This window comes from Kogia breviceps, chromosome 6, assembly GCF_026419965.1.
Source record: "Kogia breviceps isolate mKogBre1 chromosome 6, mKogBre1 haplotype 1, whole genome shotgun sequence".
NCBI lineage: Eukaryota > Metazoa > Chordata > Mammalia > Artiodactyla > Physeteridae > Kogia > Kogia breviceps.
Window position 1 is genome coordinate 26,297,934 of NC_081315.1, and position 17,377 is coordinate 26,315,310.

The window sequence follows — 17,377 nt, forward strand, 5'->3', positions numbered from 1 at the left end:
CTAACACATACATACGGAATCTAAAAAAAAAGAAAAAATGGTTCTGAAGAACCTAGGGGCAGGACAGGAATAAAGATGCAGACGTAGAGAATGGACTTGAGGACACGAGGAGGGGGAAGGGTAAGTTGGGACGAAGTGAGAGAGTGGCATGGACATATATACACTACCAAATGTAAAATAGATAGCTAGTGGGAAGCAGCCACATAGCACAGGGAGATCAACTCGGTGCTTTGTGACCACCTAGAGGGGTGGGATATGGAGGGTGGGAGGGAGACACAAGAGGGAGGAGATATGGGGATATACTTATACGTATAGCTGATTCACTTCGCTTTACAGCAGAAACTAACACACCATTGTAAAGCAATTATACTCCAATAAAGATGTTAAAAAATAAATTAAAAAATAACATGAAAAAGAAATCTATTGCTAATTCAATTATCCTATCAAACATAAAACAGAACAAGGGAAAAAGTAAATGTTTGTCCCCTCTATATATTTTTTCTTTCCTATGCATTTTAAAAACACATATTATAGTCAGCTAGTATCTGTATACATTTGGTAAGATACAGAACACAAAAGTTAAAGCACCCAATTGACAGCCTACATTACACACATGCACACAGACCTTACATCCTGTAGTGCCTTCCATTTTTCTCCCAACAGAAAATTGTCTCTCCTAGAACCTTATCATTTAGCAAGAGTGTATATTTTAAGATTCTTGTTATAAAATTCTTTAATGAAGTTCCTTGGTGAAACACTATCACTTTAAAGAATAATAATAATGTTAAAAGTGTTTTTATTTCCTTATATGACACATAAGCCCTTTTGTGTATAGTTGCCACAGAAATAATAATGTTACTAAAGATACCCCTTTAAAAGTGGACCCTTCAAAATATTTAAACATACCCTTTTAAAAGCCATTCATTGATGGGTGTCATTGACAAAAGTTGAAGAAAAAGCCATATTGCTGCTGGGAAGAATGCAAGTGTAAAGATCTGAATAAAAAGATGTAGTTTTATATGCACCAAAGCACTTGTCAGCTCCTGTGAAAATGAAGGACACAAAATAACAAAGGTAAGAAAACTATTTCTGAAGACAGACTGCTACCAAAACAACATCAGATGAATTAGGGTTTTTTTAATTGAGATATAATTGACATATAACATTATATTAATTTCAGGTATACAACATGAAGATTCATTGTGTATACTGCAAAATGATCACCACAATAAGTCTAGTTAATATCCATCAATGTGGAGTTATTTCATAGCTAAAATTTTTACCTATAAGCATATGCATAAGAGACAGACTTTACGAAAAAAAAGCTGTTCATGATAATTATAAAGTATTTTTCTGTAAAATTTCTGAAGCATTCTAATTTCTTTCAAATACAGTATACCCCAACAATTCAGATTTATAAAATTCTGGAACAGGACTAAGTTAACTACCTTTACACTAGTATAGATTTCAGAATTGTTGACACTGCAAACAAACATGTATGTTTAACTATTTAAAACAAAATCTTGTTTAAAAATTTTGGCAGGACCTAGAATTTTAATTAAATTTGATAATTAACCTCTATTCATTACACCAGACCTAACAAGGCCTTAATCTGGCAAGATATTCCTAAATCTACACACAAATCATAATTTTTAAAAATGTTTTCCCCAACAATATTCTACAATTCAAAAGGGCTTTTTCCCCAAAATCTACTCACTAGATGTCTTTATTAACATTTACTGAATAGCAGCTCTGTGCCATGCTCTGAGCTTGCCACCTGATGTGTGTTACCTCATTTAATCCTGACAACAACCCAGTTAGGAAGATATTATTATACCTATTGTACTGATGAGGAAATTGAGATTGAGAGTGAAGCTCAAAATCAAACCCATTTCTGGCATTCTATCAAACCCACTCACTCCTGCTTCTCCCACCATGTTACACCGCTGCCCCAGGAGAGAAAAGATTTGCATGAATCATGACACACCAGGCACATATTGTAAGTCTCACAGCTAAAAAAGGATACTCGGTAAACTTTGGGATTTCAACATGTACAAACCAACAAGCGTTTACATTTGAATTTCTTTGAGTTATGTGGTTATTCAGCAAAAATAAAACAAATTCAGAAAGTAGTAGAATATAAAACATGCAGGCAGTCATTAAACACATTCAAAGTTGCCAGAGATTCACTGGTTTATAAACATAGCACTGTCATGTCCCCCACCTCCCTTAGTTCAAGTAAGTCATGAACTAGCCTCTGAGACATTAGCCAAAGTTCATGGTGTAATAAACAGTAGGTTAATGCAGACTCATTCACTGGTCACCACTTTCTGCAATCTGTCTCATCAGCTCCCACCATTAATCTCCCTTCACGTTACACAGCAGTTCCAGTTTAATCACAATACGTCCCTAATGGCATCCATGGAACTTCTGGAAATCTGGGTCTAACTCAGGGCAACTGGGAAACACTGTGCAGACTGGAAGCCACACTGGGTCCGTGGATCAGAGCTAACATAAAAGGAGCCATCTTTACAATGAACCAGAAGTTGCACCCCAGAGAAAACTTGAGCACCAGCAGTTCCAAGAATTCTCAGCAGTCTTGAAACCAAATCTCACTCAAATACACTCAGAGGCATTCTTAAATACCAAATAAATATCAGTGGGTTTTTTTATTTTCAAAAAATGAAAATAAAATGATTAGCCAGAAGGCAGTAACAAAGGCATTTGCATACACTTCTCATAGGAATATAAAATGCTGTGACTTTTCTGAAAAGTAATTTGGGAGAATATCTCAAGGACTATAATAGGATTCATACTCTTGGACCCAGAAAGTTTATGTCTAGGCATTTCTCCTAAGGATATAAAAAGTGGTTACAAGAATTTATATATAGAATTGGTTGATAGTCACAGCATTATCTATTACAGTAAAATCTGGAAACAACTTACATGTCCAAAAGTGACGAAATAACTTAAGGTAGCAACAGAGTGTTAAGAGCTATTAGAAACTATGTTAAAACTGTGTAGACAAGGATGTAGAAGTTCAGGGTCTCTCCCTACTTAACCAACAGGTGTCTCATTGGCACAGCCTACGTAGACCAACCTAGCAACTCATTCCTTCAGACGGCAAACACTTACCCAGCACCTGCCTCCTTTCTAGGTACTTGGACTATCTCTCACAACTCAAACTTCACATATCATCTGACCCAGCAATCCTACTTCGAGGAATTAATCCTTCATGCATATTCCCAAATGTAGGAAATGACATATTTTTAGGTTATCCTTTGCAGAATGTTTATAATAGCAAAACCCCGTAAGTTACCTAAATGCCATTCAAGAGAAGATGAGGAAAATATATCAAGACACATTCAAAAATGGAATATTTTTCAGCATCCAAAAAGAAACAGGGAGTTTTTTATGTGTTGATATGAAACAACCTCCAAGATATGTGTTTTGAGTAAAATAAGGTAAGGTGGCAAACGGTATAAAACACCACAGTTTGACAGGGGTGGGGGGTGATACACATATGTATGTTTTGCATAGAATATCTCCAGAAAGATACACAAAAACTGTTAATATTGGTTGCCTCCAGAAACGAGAACTGAATATTTAGTAGCGGGGTAAAAAGAAGACTTCTCATCCTATATACTTTTGTACCTTTTGATTTATGTTCATAAAAGTAAATAAAATATAAATTATCTTATTTTCAAATATGAAGAAAAATTAAATGAAATATATTACATGGAAAATTACAATTATACACTGTCATGTATTCAAAATATAATTGTATGTGTATATGTATGTGTATATTTATGCAAGTATGTGTATGCATATATACACATATATACATATATACAATTTTTAAAATATTTTATTTTTAAAGTAGTCTCTTTATAAAAAATACGTTTAGGGAAAAAAGGGCTAAAATACACACAAGTGTTAATAGCAGTTATTTTTATTCTTTCTAATCTTTCTACATGGGGAAAGACTACTTTTGTAATCATGAAAAAAGTTATAAAAAATAAAATGTAGTTAGAAAACACTAGTTGATCGGAAAAATGACAGTAGAAACAACTGATATTGTATCAAAATAATGGAACAGTAAAAACCTAGCAAAATGAATCACAAGGGGCCACTATGTTGAGTCCTCAGGGGCTTCTTAACAACAGGGAAATAACAGACATGAAGTGTTTCCAATAAAGATTTTCAAGACTGTCTCAAAAACCAAGTGTTCTATATTTTCTATAGCTTCTTCATACAACCTTAAAGATAAAATAAGCTTGCACTGGAAAAGAAAAAGCAAGTAAACACTATAAAATTCAAAATAGTATTATTCCATACATATCCATGTAGAATTGAGGGCCACATACTCAAATAAATACCATCATGAATAATTGAAGAGTTGATTCCACAGGACATTTTATTTATTCACATGTAATACAGGTCGAATTCCATTAAAATAAACTTAAGGAGATACTCCACATACCAGGGCCTCACTGACAGCATCAAGAATCGCTTAAAATCAGAGACTCTGACTGGGACTTAGAAATATTTTCATTACATACCAATTTCCCTCCTAACCCTTATTCGACCTTTACTGGATTTGCTTTCTGAGAGTCAGCCTCATAGCTCTGGGCTGGAAACAAGCAGCAAAAGCCTCAAGTTTAGAATTTGCTGTATTTATTTCTAAGCTGATGGGATTTTTAAAAAATGATATGTTTAGGAAAATAAAGGAAAGCCGGTATATTCTGGCCTAGTGGGGACCCTTTTCAGGCCCTGAATTTCCTGCTCATCTTTGCTTCTGTCCCGAGCCAAGTACAAGTGCACAAGGTGACAGTGCCTTGTGGCCACAGGCACTAAACAGGTACTTGTTTAAATGAGACTGGCCTTGTCACAGTCTCTTAAGTAACAAATCCTCTGAAACTGTAGGTTTGAAGTTAGCTAAATATGAAATATATTTCGAATGTGACCTTATTTCATTTCACTACAACAAAATTTCAGAAACCATTTCAACAGGTATGTCACAAACTAGAAATCAACAGTTATAAAACCTAAGATTTAGCATTAAATCTTTTCAGCATGAAGTATTAACACAGAGTCCTTTATAACTTTAATAAATGAACAAAACAAATTTTAGAATACACATCATTACATCAATGTATAAGTAATACTACATGAAATGTTCACTATAAATCAAACTTGAGTGGGGCCAATGTAAATGCTTTCAAATAAACGCAAGTTAATTATAACCTACCGTCTCCTGTGTGCAAAAATGCACTGTTCCAGGACCTAACAGGATACAAAAAGTGTAGTCCCAGGGCTTCCCTGGTGGCGCAGTGGTTGAGAGTCCGCCTGCCGATGCAGGGGACGCGGGTTCGTGCCCCGGTCCGGGAGGATCCCACGTGCCGCGGAGCGGCTGGGCCCGTGAGCCGTGGCCGCTGAGCCTAAGCGTCCGGAGCCTGTGCTCCGCAACGGGAGAGGCCACAGCAGTGAGAGGCCCGCGTACAGAAAACAAACAAACAAACAAAAATACAAAAAAAGTGTAGTCCCAGCTGAAATTAGTTTAAGATTGTTAATTAGAAAACAAATAACAAGAAGTTCACTACCTCCTAACTTACAACTGTTTGGTTGCCCGGGAAATTAACAGGGCTTAGAGATGGTTTAACATTACACAGTGATGCAATCTAGGGCATCTTAAATTAAACGGATCTTGAAAATGACTTAATGTTGTATTCGTTTGAAAAGGGCCTTTAATATGGAAGAAGTGGCTTTGATGGCTACTTAGATACCTCAATAAAGCACAGGATCAAGGCATTTCATCGTTGGATCCAAATTAGCTGGATGATTCTGAAGGTTTCCTAGGTGCTTACAGAAGAATTCGGCCCTTAGAGAAATGCTGCTAAGTATGACCTTCTTCCTTCTTCAACTCCTGCATCCCGCAAAGTTGGCTGCTTGACAGAAGGGCATTAAGCAAGAAGCTAAAGGAGTGAGAGAATCAAATCTTGCCAGATTTCCCATGGCATAAATAACAGCTGTAGCCGTTAAGCAGCCACCAGGGGACGTAGTTAGAGCAACGTCCCAAGTAGAGGACTTGGGTAAGGCAGCTGCTCCACAAAGAGCATCAGCCAAGGCCAGCAGGAAGACCTCCAGGGAAGATCATTCCAGCACCATGGGGGTGGCAACTATCTTTCTGTATCACTGGGTCCCACATTTGAGAAGCTGTAGGAGAACTCAGGTGTTGACAGAAAAAGCCTGTGCCCCCTTAAGCACTAATCATAGTCCTTTCATGGCAACATAATTTCCAAAAACTAGAATTCAACATATTTAGGAAATCCCGTTCTATGTCAGTTTTCAAAAGAGCAAGTAATTAGTGAGAATATTTCAAATTCTTGAGACAAAATTTCTCAGACACTACATGGGGATCCCATTTACATCAAAAATGCCCCATTGATAAGATTTATACCAAGCTGACAACTACAGAATACATAAATTTAGTAAAACCATGCTTTTTCCATGTCACTACTAGGATAGTCAGAGAAGAAGGTAACTAAATTTGGTCTTCATTCAAAGCACACTTCAAAGAAAATAAACTTAGAAATAAAGGCAAGACATAATGCTGAAACAAATTTTACAGCCATTTCTAAAAAAAACCAGAATCCTGACATAGTAAGATTTCTCTACCTACATAAGAATAAGCATCTTAGAACGACAACTTTAGAAACTCAATGTAATTTCTTCAAAAGTAAATAGGTATTTTCTTCTCTTTATTTCTTCTACTACAATTCAAAAGAGAATCAGAAATTCTACTCATTCCTCTCTTGGATGTAAAAATGCCTGGATTTGTTTAATTCTATAAGAATCCCATATTTAGTGACACCTAGATCAGTAAATAACATTACCTGTGTGTCTTCATAATAGATTGTGGCTTAGTATGAAAAATTCCAGCATTTCTCTTAAAACATTTATTAATATGTAACAGATATACCAGCAAAGAATATACTTTAAAAAAAATTAGTTAAAAATTATAACATAACAAGCATCACTTGAGCAGCGTAAGTCCTGGAAGCAAAAGATGATCCACAAGTGATGAAAACCTAACTAACATCCATAACTCCAGTGTGCCTCAGTGCCCACCACAATCTGAGGAAGACCTGAAGTAGACGTTTCAGTTCAGTTGTTGTACTGAAAACATAACCACTATAAACACACCCTTATTCTCCATGCCGCCCAGCTATGCAGTATCTATAATATATAGGTACAAAACGCAAGTCCTTTGCTGCAGTCCAAGTTCTCTTCTGTGATAGTGAAGCTTCAGGCTGTACCTACACACGACTTTACAAAAGGAATCTGAAATTTCAAAAGAGTAAGCACGAATTAAATTTTTCCCCCTGCTTTTCATGTGCCCCATAGTTGACAGTACCTCCGGATTTAATGATAATCCACTGTTAAAGAATATTGTGGCGACAGCAATGTAGGAGACAGTTATTTCTGGCATCAGTGGTCCTAAAGAGAGAGAAATGAGTCACTGTTAGAATAGGCATTTCCTGTAGATAACTTGATATGAAAGGAGAATCCATTGGAGGAGAATAAACGGTACTTGGTGTCGCCACTAATATGCTAATGTCCTGACAGAGTTAAGTGTTTGCTGTGATGCGGCCTAACTCCAGAGAGGATTTTCCACATAGGCAAAGACCATGGTTTTCCAGTGCAGCACAGTATCCTCAGAGCAGAAAAATGAAAATAAATGCTGACCTCACACGGGAGAGCAAATAGGCCGCATCCTTCCGTATTAGGTCCTCTAATTTTATCTGCCATAGTAAATGTCGGCCCTGCTGGCATTTTGATTTCTGAATTCTAGCCACCGGAGTAATTTCTGGGGAAAAAACATTTCTGTTGTTTTAAGCCACCCAGTTTGTGGTAATTTACTGTGGCAGCACTAGGAAATGAACACACTCCCTCTAGCCAAACAACAGGACCACATCATGGTTCCTCCATTGCCTGTAACCCTCCACCGTTGCAACAGATACTGCTCAGCAAATAAGACCAAGCTGGGGAAAAATCACCACTCAGTCAGTCAACAAATATTCATTGAGCAACCACAATGCTACATTTTAGGCATTTGTAGCACATCAGTGAATAAAAGAAACACAGAGCTCCTCAAACACTGCAATACCTAAGTGTCCATCAACAGATGAATGGATAAAGAAGATGTGGCACATATATACAATGGAATATTACTCAGCCATAAAAAGAAGCAAAATTGAGTTATTTGTAGTGAGGTAGATGGACCTAGAGTCTGTCACACAAAGTGAAGTAAGTCAGAAAGAAAAAAACAAATACCGTATGCTAACACATATATATGGAATCTAAGAAAAAAAAAAAAGGTCACGAAGAACCTAGGGGTAAGATGGGAATAAAGACACAGACCTACTAGAGCATGGACTTGAGGATATGGGGAGGGGGAAGGGTAAGCCGGGACGAAGTGAGAGAGTGGCATGGACATATATACACTACCAAACGTAAAATAGATAGCTAGTGGGGAGCAGCCACATAGCACAGGGAGATCAGCTTGGTGGTCTGTGACCGCCTAGAGGGGTGGGAAAGGGAGGGAGATGCAAGAGGGAGGGGATATGGGAACATATGTATATGTATAACTGATTCACTTTGTTATAAAGCAGAAACTAACACACCATTGTAAAGCAATTATACTCCAATAAAGATGTTAAAAAAAATGATAATCAAGTTTGGGGATCTTGAGTTCTATAGTCTAGACTATAGTTAATAATACCATTTTGTATACAATAGATCTTAAATGTTCTCATTATAACAACAACAACAAAAAATGGTAATTATGTGAGGTGAAGGATGTGTTAACTAACTTGATTGTGGTAATCATTTTGCATATCTAAAATCATCACATTGTACACCTTAAACTTATTCAATGTTATATGTTAATTATATCTCAATAAAGCTGAAAAAAAACACTGCAATACATTCTTTTAGATACCTGGCATTTACTCAAATCATTTTGCTGTGATCTAAGAAAAGGCAGCAAAAGGGAGAAGGCAGAGAAAGAGGCATTACACTTCAGGGCAGTGAAAGTGGTTCAAAAACTTAAGAAGAACTACATTTTTTCCCCCATACTTGTGAGTGAATCTGTCTCAGCTGCTCACACTTCAAAATAATATTTCCTCAAAAGCTGAGGAAGGTGATTCAGGAGCAGATTTGAAAGTCAAGGAATCTGGCTTGTTTTGGAAGTAAATGCCTTCCAGGAATTTTTAATATCCTGTTTGTTTGTTTTTTTTCAAACTCATATCCTTTTTCTTTTCCTCCAACCCCTTGCTTTTTGTGAGACCCATTTTTGTCAACTGTACTTCCATCCACAGAGGTGCCCCAGATTTTCTCTATAGGATGGGTTATAGTTAGCAGTATATTTGCAAGCAAGAGCTAGGCGATGCATCCAAAGATGCATCTCCATAGCAAGCACATGGCATTGACTTAGAACACATGTTTCTCTGGGGCAGCTAAAGCATCTACCTTAGTTAGCCAACAACTGGATTTTTTAAGAAGGTAACTCTTCCTATACTCCATGCACATATATATATAAATACACATGGTAGCTATTAACTAACTGACATAATTCAGTGGAATGATTCCTTACTTTGAATGTTTTAAATCCTAGAGACAGGGTATACTGTTTACTTTTATATTGTTTTTTGTATTAGATGCACATCCAAATAACTAATCCATGAAAGGACCTGGTGAGGCTCTTCCAGGGCTACCTACAATGTACCTTTTTAAAAGGGAAGGAGGAATTAATTCTGATCTGGGGAAACCTAAGGCCCCTTTGAGACAGCTGCTCATGGATCGCTCACGGTGTGAATGCAGAACCAGAAGCAGGCAGGGCTGAAATAAAAAGCTGGTAAATATTTGCACAGAGGTGAGAGTTGAAACTACGCTATGAAATGGTATGTGGCCCCTCTCCAAGGTAATGATTATATCCTCCAAGTCATGAAAACAACCAGATTCAGATCTTGAGAAGGCTACAAAGCACAAAGTGGAAATATAAGCTTTAACTCTTTCTTAAACCAAAGCAAAAAAAAAAAAAAAAAAACTGTTTGTCAGTGAAAATGGAATGGAGTAGCAACATCGAAAGAAAAATTGGCCATAAATAAATGAAGCAATTTGGGGACTTCAAACCCATGCTTTTTAATGTGGGAGTGGAGTGCAGGGCAAGAAGACGATCTGGAATGTTTAGGAATGCAACGAACTATTATCGTTTCATCAAACCTACTTATCATCTAGTAAATTTCACTCCTAAACCTAATCTAAGGTATTCACGCTAATATTCTTAAGTTTATACAGTAGCATGTTTCTGGTTATGTTTTCTTCATGCAAAAATGAAGCAATTTCCTTTTTAGGATTTATGTCGTATTAATGGCAAAAATTTCAGTTAAGATGCAGGTAGAAATGAGACGCTTAATCTGTACTTCCAAAGAAGTAAGGCTTTCTCTTGGAGAATGAACGGCACAGTGCTGAACTCTGGTAAACTCTAAGATGTGCATAGCTCGGGGCTCCCCTGGGTGGAAATGAAACAGAGTATCTACACCTCAGGATCTACAATTCACTTCACCTGTGGCTCTTTACTTCCAACCTTCTCTATATTTTAAAATGAAATGTAACTGTGTAAAAAGAACAGGGAACTAAAAATTAAATTTTCCACGCTAGTACCTGTTACACTTTTTCCCATATGGAAACTCATCCAACTTCTCTCCCTTCAGGGTTCCCACCTCTATAAATTTCCTGCCACACATAACTCACCCGCGGGCTATAAAGATTGTTTTTTTTTGTTTGTTTGTTTGTGTTTTTTTTTTGCGGTATGCGGGCCTCTCACTGTTGTGGCCTCTCCCGTTGCAGAGCACAGGCTCCGGACGCGCAGGCTCAGCGGCCATGGCTCACGGGCTTAGTTGCTCCGCGGCATGTGGGATCTTCCCGGACCAGGGCACGAACCCGTGTCTCCTGCATCGGCAGGCGGATTCTCAACCACTGCGCCACCAGGGAAGCCCTAAAGATTGTTTTTAAAGGGAGGGTAGAGCAAAGGTGTGATCCTATAAGTGTAGAAGTCTTACACTTCAAAATAGAGTCATTAAGGTATTGATCCAGGTAAAGGGGAAGTGAGCATCTTCAGCTGAAAACAATCAAAACTTTCTACTGAAGAGAAAAGAATGCCTAGAAAAGTGTTCGGCTGAAAATTGTTCGGTCAACGTGAGCACATTAAAAGTGCACACGTGGGCTTCCCTGGTGGCGCAGTGGTTGTGAGTCTGCCTGCTGATGCAGGGAACGCGGGTTCGTGCCCCGGTCTGGGAGGATCCCACATGCCGCGGAGCGGATAAGCCCGTGAGCCGTGGCCGCTGGGCCTGCGCATCCGGAGCCTGTGCCCCGCAAAGGGAGAGGCCACAACAGTGAGAGGCCCGCGTACCGCAAAAAAAAAAAAAAAAAAAAAAGCTAAAAATGCACACGCATTCTAGTGTACAGACCCAAAAATGGAACTTCTGACTAAAAGTGACAAGCAAAAAGAGATGCTTTAGATCATTCTGTAGAGCAGAAGAGGACAGACCACTTTCAGCCACCATTACTCTCCTTGTTCCTAGATTTTTGTGGTTTTAACGGATGGGGTCAAAGTGTTATTTGGTACTATTAGGAAGTTTGTTTTTATTGAAGAAGTTTTACAGGTGGGAAGGTCAACTGAAGTACCAAGGACTTAGCCTTGACAGCTTATATAAGAAATCCCAAACAATTGTTTGTCTAACTTTTGTTTTTAGAAACAGTAACTTTTACACTTGGACAGATCTCAAAAAGTCACATGAATACACGGTTGTCTAATATTACCTGATTCTGCCCAGCTTCTTTTGGCCTAAAAATCAGGGCATGGAAACCGTCTTTATTACAGAGAGCCTTTCTTTATAACGGTTATTCATTTTTAGTGATTTTTGCCAAGAATATTTGGATGGATGTTGCAACTGGTATGAAATAAGGCGGAATCCTGGTCCCCAGTCCTTCCTCTTCCCTGAGCTCGCTACCCTGACCTAGGGTGTGTCACCTGACCTGAGGTCTCAGTATCTTCAGCTGTAAAAGAAACATGTTAGCTTAAAATTAAGTTCCCTCAGCTCTTAACAGTCTCCTCTTTTATAATTAAACAAACTCTCCTAGATTAATGGCATAAGGACTAGTGAAAATGAGAAACAATATTTCTAAGATACAATAATTCCCAAAACTTCAAGAAGCAGAGTCTGAGGGAACAAATAAGATTACAGAATCCATCTCACACAGGCCACTGTGGGGAAGCCCTATGGAAATGATTCAGCAATCAACAACTCTCCTTCCCCCACCCCCCCCAGCAGCCCAGGAATATAAGAGAAAAGGAATTTTACCAAACCTAGTCTCTGCAGATCTCAACTTAAAGATCACACATCACCTGTAATTTCACCTTAACACTGAGCAAATCAGAGATCTAACCCTAGAAGCTATAAAGTCTGCAAGTGATGCTAGTGAAACGTACATTCCAGATCACCACAAAGACGCTCTCTAACATTCTTACCACCTGGCTAGCTTCAGGGACAGGGGAACTCATTGGACAGAACCTAAATACCAACCTTCACAAGTTTCCCCAAAGCTCACAGAGAAACTATGTCAAATGAGAAACTGGTATCTTCAGCAGGTAACCCCAAACAGCTTTACTCTCAGTTACCCACCCTCCACATTTTGTACTAAGTTGAACATAGAAGAAAAGAACATAAAATAAACCAAAAAGTTTGAATCCCCATTACCTTTGTCCAAAAAATTCCTTTTAAATGTTCTCTGAAGCTACCTATAAATGGAGGTATTGAGGGTAGAGGGTAGAAGGAACCACTGTTCTCCTGAGAGATCATTTCATTCACTTCCATCACGTTTGAACAAAAAGGTTCAAATAACTTCAAATAGCTTCCTAGCATAAAGATTGTGTGTGCTCACTTCGGTTCTTATCTGTCCTTGCATGTGTAAAACCTGTCAATAAGCGTGAAAACTGCTAAACAAGGTCAAACAGACAATGAACTGAAGAAATTCAATTAATGTTTCTGAAAAGTGGGACATAATTGTCTACGGGTGTGAGGAGGGGGTGGGGAGGCATGAAAGGCTAACGGTATTTCCAGTCGTTTCCACCAATATGCCCATCCACACACGACAAGGATCCCACAATTCAGAGACGTGGGTGTGATCTTTAGCCCGCCTACATTTCCTTGCCAAAATACACACTACACATGGTCTAACACAGCCTGGATCTGTGAGACCTCTAAAGGTAGCAATTGAGTCCCGGCAGCACACGGAAGCAGTTGACTGCAACGTGTCAGTCGGTTTGAGAGTTTGTGGAGCGGCAGGAACTGCAGCAAATCATCACCCTCCAACATGTGGGCCAACAAATCTGAGTTGGAAGAGGAATGGGTGTCCCTTTTTCTTCCCCCACTCCTTTTTTTTTTTTTTAACATGGGGGAGGGGAGTGTCGGAAACAGACAAGGTAATGGTGTCCACTCCAAGATAGATAAGGAACTCCTGGCAGCCTAGCGTCCCTTGGGATAAGATGCTACTTTGAAGGCAAATAAGTTTCATTCTCGGTAACCTCACTCCTTGACACTAAGGATACTCATTGATTGTTCGCGGAAAAGGCAACCTGCGTTCAAATTCCCGTGCCCCATTCCTAATTATAAATCCTCTCTGGGGCTGGCAAATTAAAAAAATCAGCAAGAGGACCAAAAGACACCTTGGACTGGTCAGTGCTCCTAAAAGAGACAGACACTCCCCAGTTCCGGTCTCCCCTCCTTCCCAAGACTCGCAGATTAGTTCTGAAGTGGGGAATCGCGGTGGAGCATGCAGAGGTGCAGCACTTACCCCCATTCACCCCTATGGACGGCTCCAGCTTTGCTCCGGCGATCGCCAATACTATTCCAATCATGAACCATTCTTTCCTCATTCTCTCCAGTAGCCTCATGTTTGTTAGGGTGGGTGGGTTTTGTTTATTTGTTTGGCTTTTTTTCTTTTTAAGCTGCTATCGCTTAATCCCCGGGGCGTCTCCACACTTCCCACGGTCCCACCTGACATGCAGTAGAGCAAGTCAAATTGCTACTTGTAAATTAAAGACCGGGGGTTTGCTCCGGCTGCTTTGAGGAGGGCTGGGAGTAGTAGTAGCCAGTGACAGGAAAGTCTCACTGAGCGCCGCCATCACTACCGTGCCCCTACTAATAGACGCGCACAAGCCACCGAGGCTTCGGCTGCGCCTCCCAGCCCTCTGAAGCGGACGTTTGGGCCAGGCCGGCCGGCACAAGCGATCGAGGAAGGGAAGCTGGCCTCCGAGTAGGGCTGACAGACTCGCCACCGTCAAGACCTGTGGAACCTTAGGAATGACAGGGGCGGGGAGTGGCGTGAGGCGCCACAGCCTCCTAGCTCTATCAAGGGTCCGGCTCCAACAAACCTTTAGACACAGCCCCCCGCGCCCCTGGAATACATCCATGGAGAGACTCTTTTTGGCTTCGCCTTGAGCCTGCCGTAAGGGCTAGCGTGCGCTTGAGGCAGGGATTTCTCTGTCGGCAGCTGCGGCGGCGGAGTTCAGGGTTTTTTTGGTGGCGAGCTTTTTCGAGGCATTACGACGCTTCCTCGACGCCGGCGTTGACGTGTACGCGGAGGGGGGAAGGGCAGGCCGCTCTCGGTCTTCTAGTCCCGGCCCGAGCCTCTGGAGTTACCTATGCTCCTACGCCGGCGCGGAAAAGCGGCACTCTAGTGCGGGTAGCTTTAGCCCCGGAAATGGGTTGAGAATTGCACACCGAGCCGACGCCCACACACGTAGCAGCCTTACAGCCCGGGAGGGTGGGCGGTACCCCCAGGTCGGTCAGTGTGAAGCGTACATGCTTTTCGCTTGACCCCCAGAACTTGCCCCACCCAAGCAGCAGGGCAACTGCGGGAAGGAGGTCAGGATACCCAAGGCAAAAGTGGTGAGGGACCAGGTAGAGGCAGGGCTCCTGCCTTCCACTGCCCCACGTGCTAGATCCTATCCGTCCCCATTTCTCCCTTGAAGTGTTTTCTGCCGCCAACCAGTGACACTGATAGTTTCGTGAATGGACTTCCTACCCACAGACCCTGCAGGAACATCAACTCTTTCCATTATGCACCCAAATAAATAAATCAGGCAAATGCTGTGTTACAGTTTACTAAGAACTCAGATCTATTTACAGCAGAATCAAACTCATGGAAATGATTTTTGTTTTGGTGGTTACTTAAAGAAAGAATACAGTGCACTGTGAATTCTGTATTAGTTTCCTGCGGATACTGTAACAGATACCTAAAACTGGAGGCCTTTAAAAAAATGGAAATTTAGTCTCTCACAGTTCTGGAAGCCAGAAGTCCAAAATCAACGTGTTGGCAAGGCCACACTAACCCTGGAGGCTCTAAGGAGGGAATCCTTCCTTGTCTCTTACAGCTTCTGGTGATTGTTGGCATAACTTGGCTTCCTTGGCTTATGGCCACGTCACTGCAGACTTTCCATCTGTCTTCACATTGCCCCCTGCTCTTCTGTGTGTCTCCTATAAAAACATTTGTCATCAGATTTAGGACCCAACCCGATAATCCAGAATGATCTCATTTTAAGATCCTTAACTATATCTGCAAATATCCTTTTACCAAATTAGGTAACTCCTTTGTTGAATGGTATCCCCCAAATGTTCCTGTCAGTCCAGAACCTCAGAATGTGACCTTATTTGGAAATGGAGTCTTGCCCATGTAATTGGTTAAGATGAGCTCATACTGTGTTAAGATGGGTTCAAATCCGATGACTCATGTTCTTATAAGAAGGTCACGTGAAGACACACAAAAGAGACATGAAGAAGATATCATGTGAAGATGGAAGCAGAGATTGGAGTGATGTGTCTACAAGCCAAGGAATGCCAAGGGTTCCACTTTGGAACCAACCACCAGAAGCTGGAAAGTTGCAGAGGTGGTGCAACCGGAAGCTGTGGTAGAGGATTTAGATTGTATTAAACACTGTAGGAAGACACTAAAAGGATTAAAACTAGCTAGTGAAGTCATGTCCAGTTTTGCTGGAGAGATTACTTTAGAGGCAGTCTCTGAACAAATAGTTCAGGAAGAAGTGACTAAGTCAGTGGAGCCAGAAAAGGTAATTAGTATTAAAGAACTGTTAAGCAGGAAGAATCCCAAATAAATGACCAGTTGCCTGTAGAGGAGTGGTAAAACAGTCTAAGATGACTCCCAGGGTATGTCTGTCAGACAGATGCTGTGCCAGTTACTCAGCCAGGGAAACTTTATATAGTAGATTTGGGGAGGAGATTATAAATTCAGTTTATAGCTTGTGTTCAAGGCCATCGGAGCATACAAATAGAGATGTCCAGAGGGGGTAGAATGGATGTTTGAGTTCATGAGTACAGAGTTGCTATAGGTCTGGGATTCTTCAATAATAGATTATGGAAATCATAGGTATTAATGTAGTAAATATTTACTTTTATACTTTGTCACATTGGTTACTCAATCTCTGAATATAGTTCACTTACTTATAATATTTATGAATGTTTACTAGGTGCCGAGAATAGGAGTACACCTTGTGATTGAACCTGTCCCATCAGGCTATTGAAAAGATTCAGTGCGATGTACGTTGTATGTACGTTGCTTTGCATGGAAAAAATGCTCAGTTATTCATTTATTCCGCAAATACTTATTGAGCTCCTACTTTGTGCTAGGCGTTATTCTGTAAATACTGAGGTTACAAGGAAAAGTGAGAGACAAGGTTTCAGCTTTCCTTGTGTGTTCCAATAATGACATAAAAAAGAAAATTAACAAGTAGTGATAACTGCCACAATGAAAATAAAACAGGTCGCTTGAGAAAGTAACAAGGAAGCTCCTTTGAGGGGTCAGGGAAGGCCTTTCTGAAGGATGCAATGTAAGCAGAGACCCAAATGATGCGGGAACATTCATGATGCTGATATCTGAGAGATAAGCGCCTCAGGCAGAGGGAGAACTGGTGAACAACCTTTGTAAATGCCCTAAGGTGGAAATGATCTTGACATGTGTGTTAATTTTCCTATTGCTGCTGTAACAAATTAACTCAGTGGCTAAAAACAACATAAATTTATTATCTTACAGTTCAGGGGCTCAGAAGTTCAAAATGGCTCTCACTGGGCTAAAAATCAATGTGTCCACAAGTCTGCATTCCTTTCTGGGTTTCTAGAGGAGACTATTTCCTCTTCCTGCTTCTATGGGCTCCCTTCATCTTCAAAGTCCACAACTGCCCATCCAGTCTTTCTCATGAAGAATCATTCTGGCACCTCCTCCCTCCTTCACTTAC

At 40.2% G+C, this 17,377-nt stretch overlaps 1 protein-coding gene across 5 annotated transcripts in view; it reads right to left on the reverse strand.

The window, feature by feature from the left end:
* The window catches only part of SLC10A7 (solute carrier family 10 member 7), a 277,474-nt gene extending 263,217 nt beyond the window's left edge, over positions 1 to 14,257 (reverse strand). For 2 of the 5 annotated variants that reach the window (XM_067035617.1, XM_067035615.1), the window contains exons 1-3: positions 13,921 to 14,246; positions 7,418 to 7,500; positions 907 to 1,043 (exon numbers count right to left, since the gene is read on the reverse strand). In XM_067035617.1, the coding sequence (XP_066891718.1) occupies positions 907 to 1,043; positions 7,418 to 7,500; positions 13,921 to 14,020 (320 nt within the window). In that variant the 5' untranslated portion in view covers positions 14,021 to 14,246. Of the gene's footprint in view, positions 1 to 906; positions 1,044 to 7,417; positions 7,501 to 13,920 lie in introns of all 5 variants that reach the window. The other 3 variants (XM_067035616.1, XM_059065750.2, XM_059065748.2) reach the window with 2 other exon arrangements.
* Between the last annotated feature and the right edge of the window lie 3,120 nt (positions 14,258 to 17,377).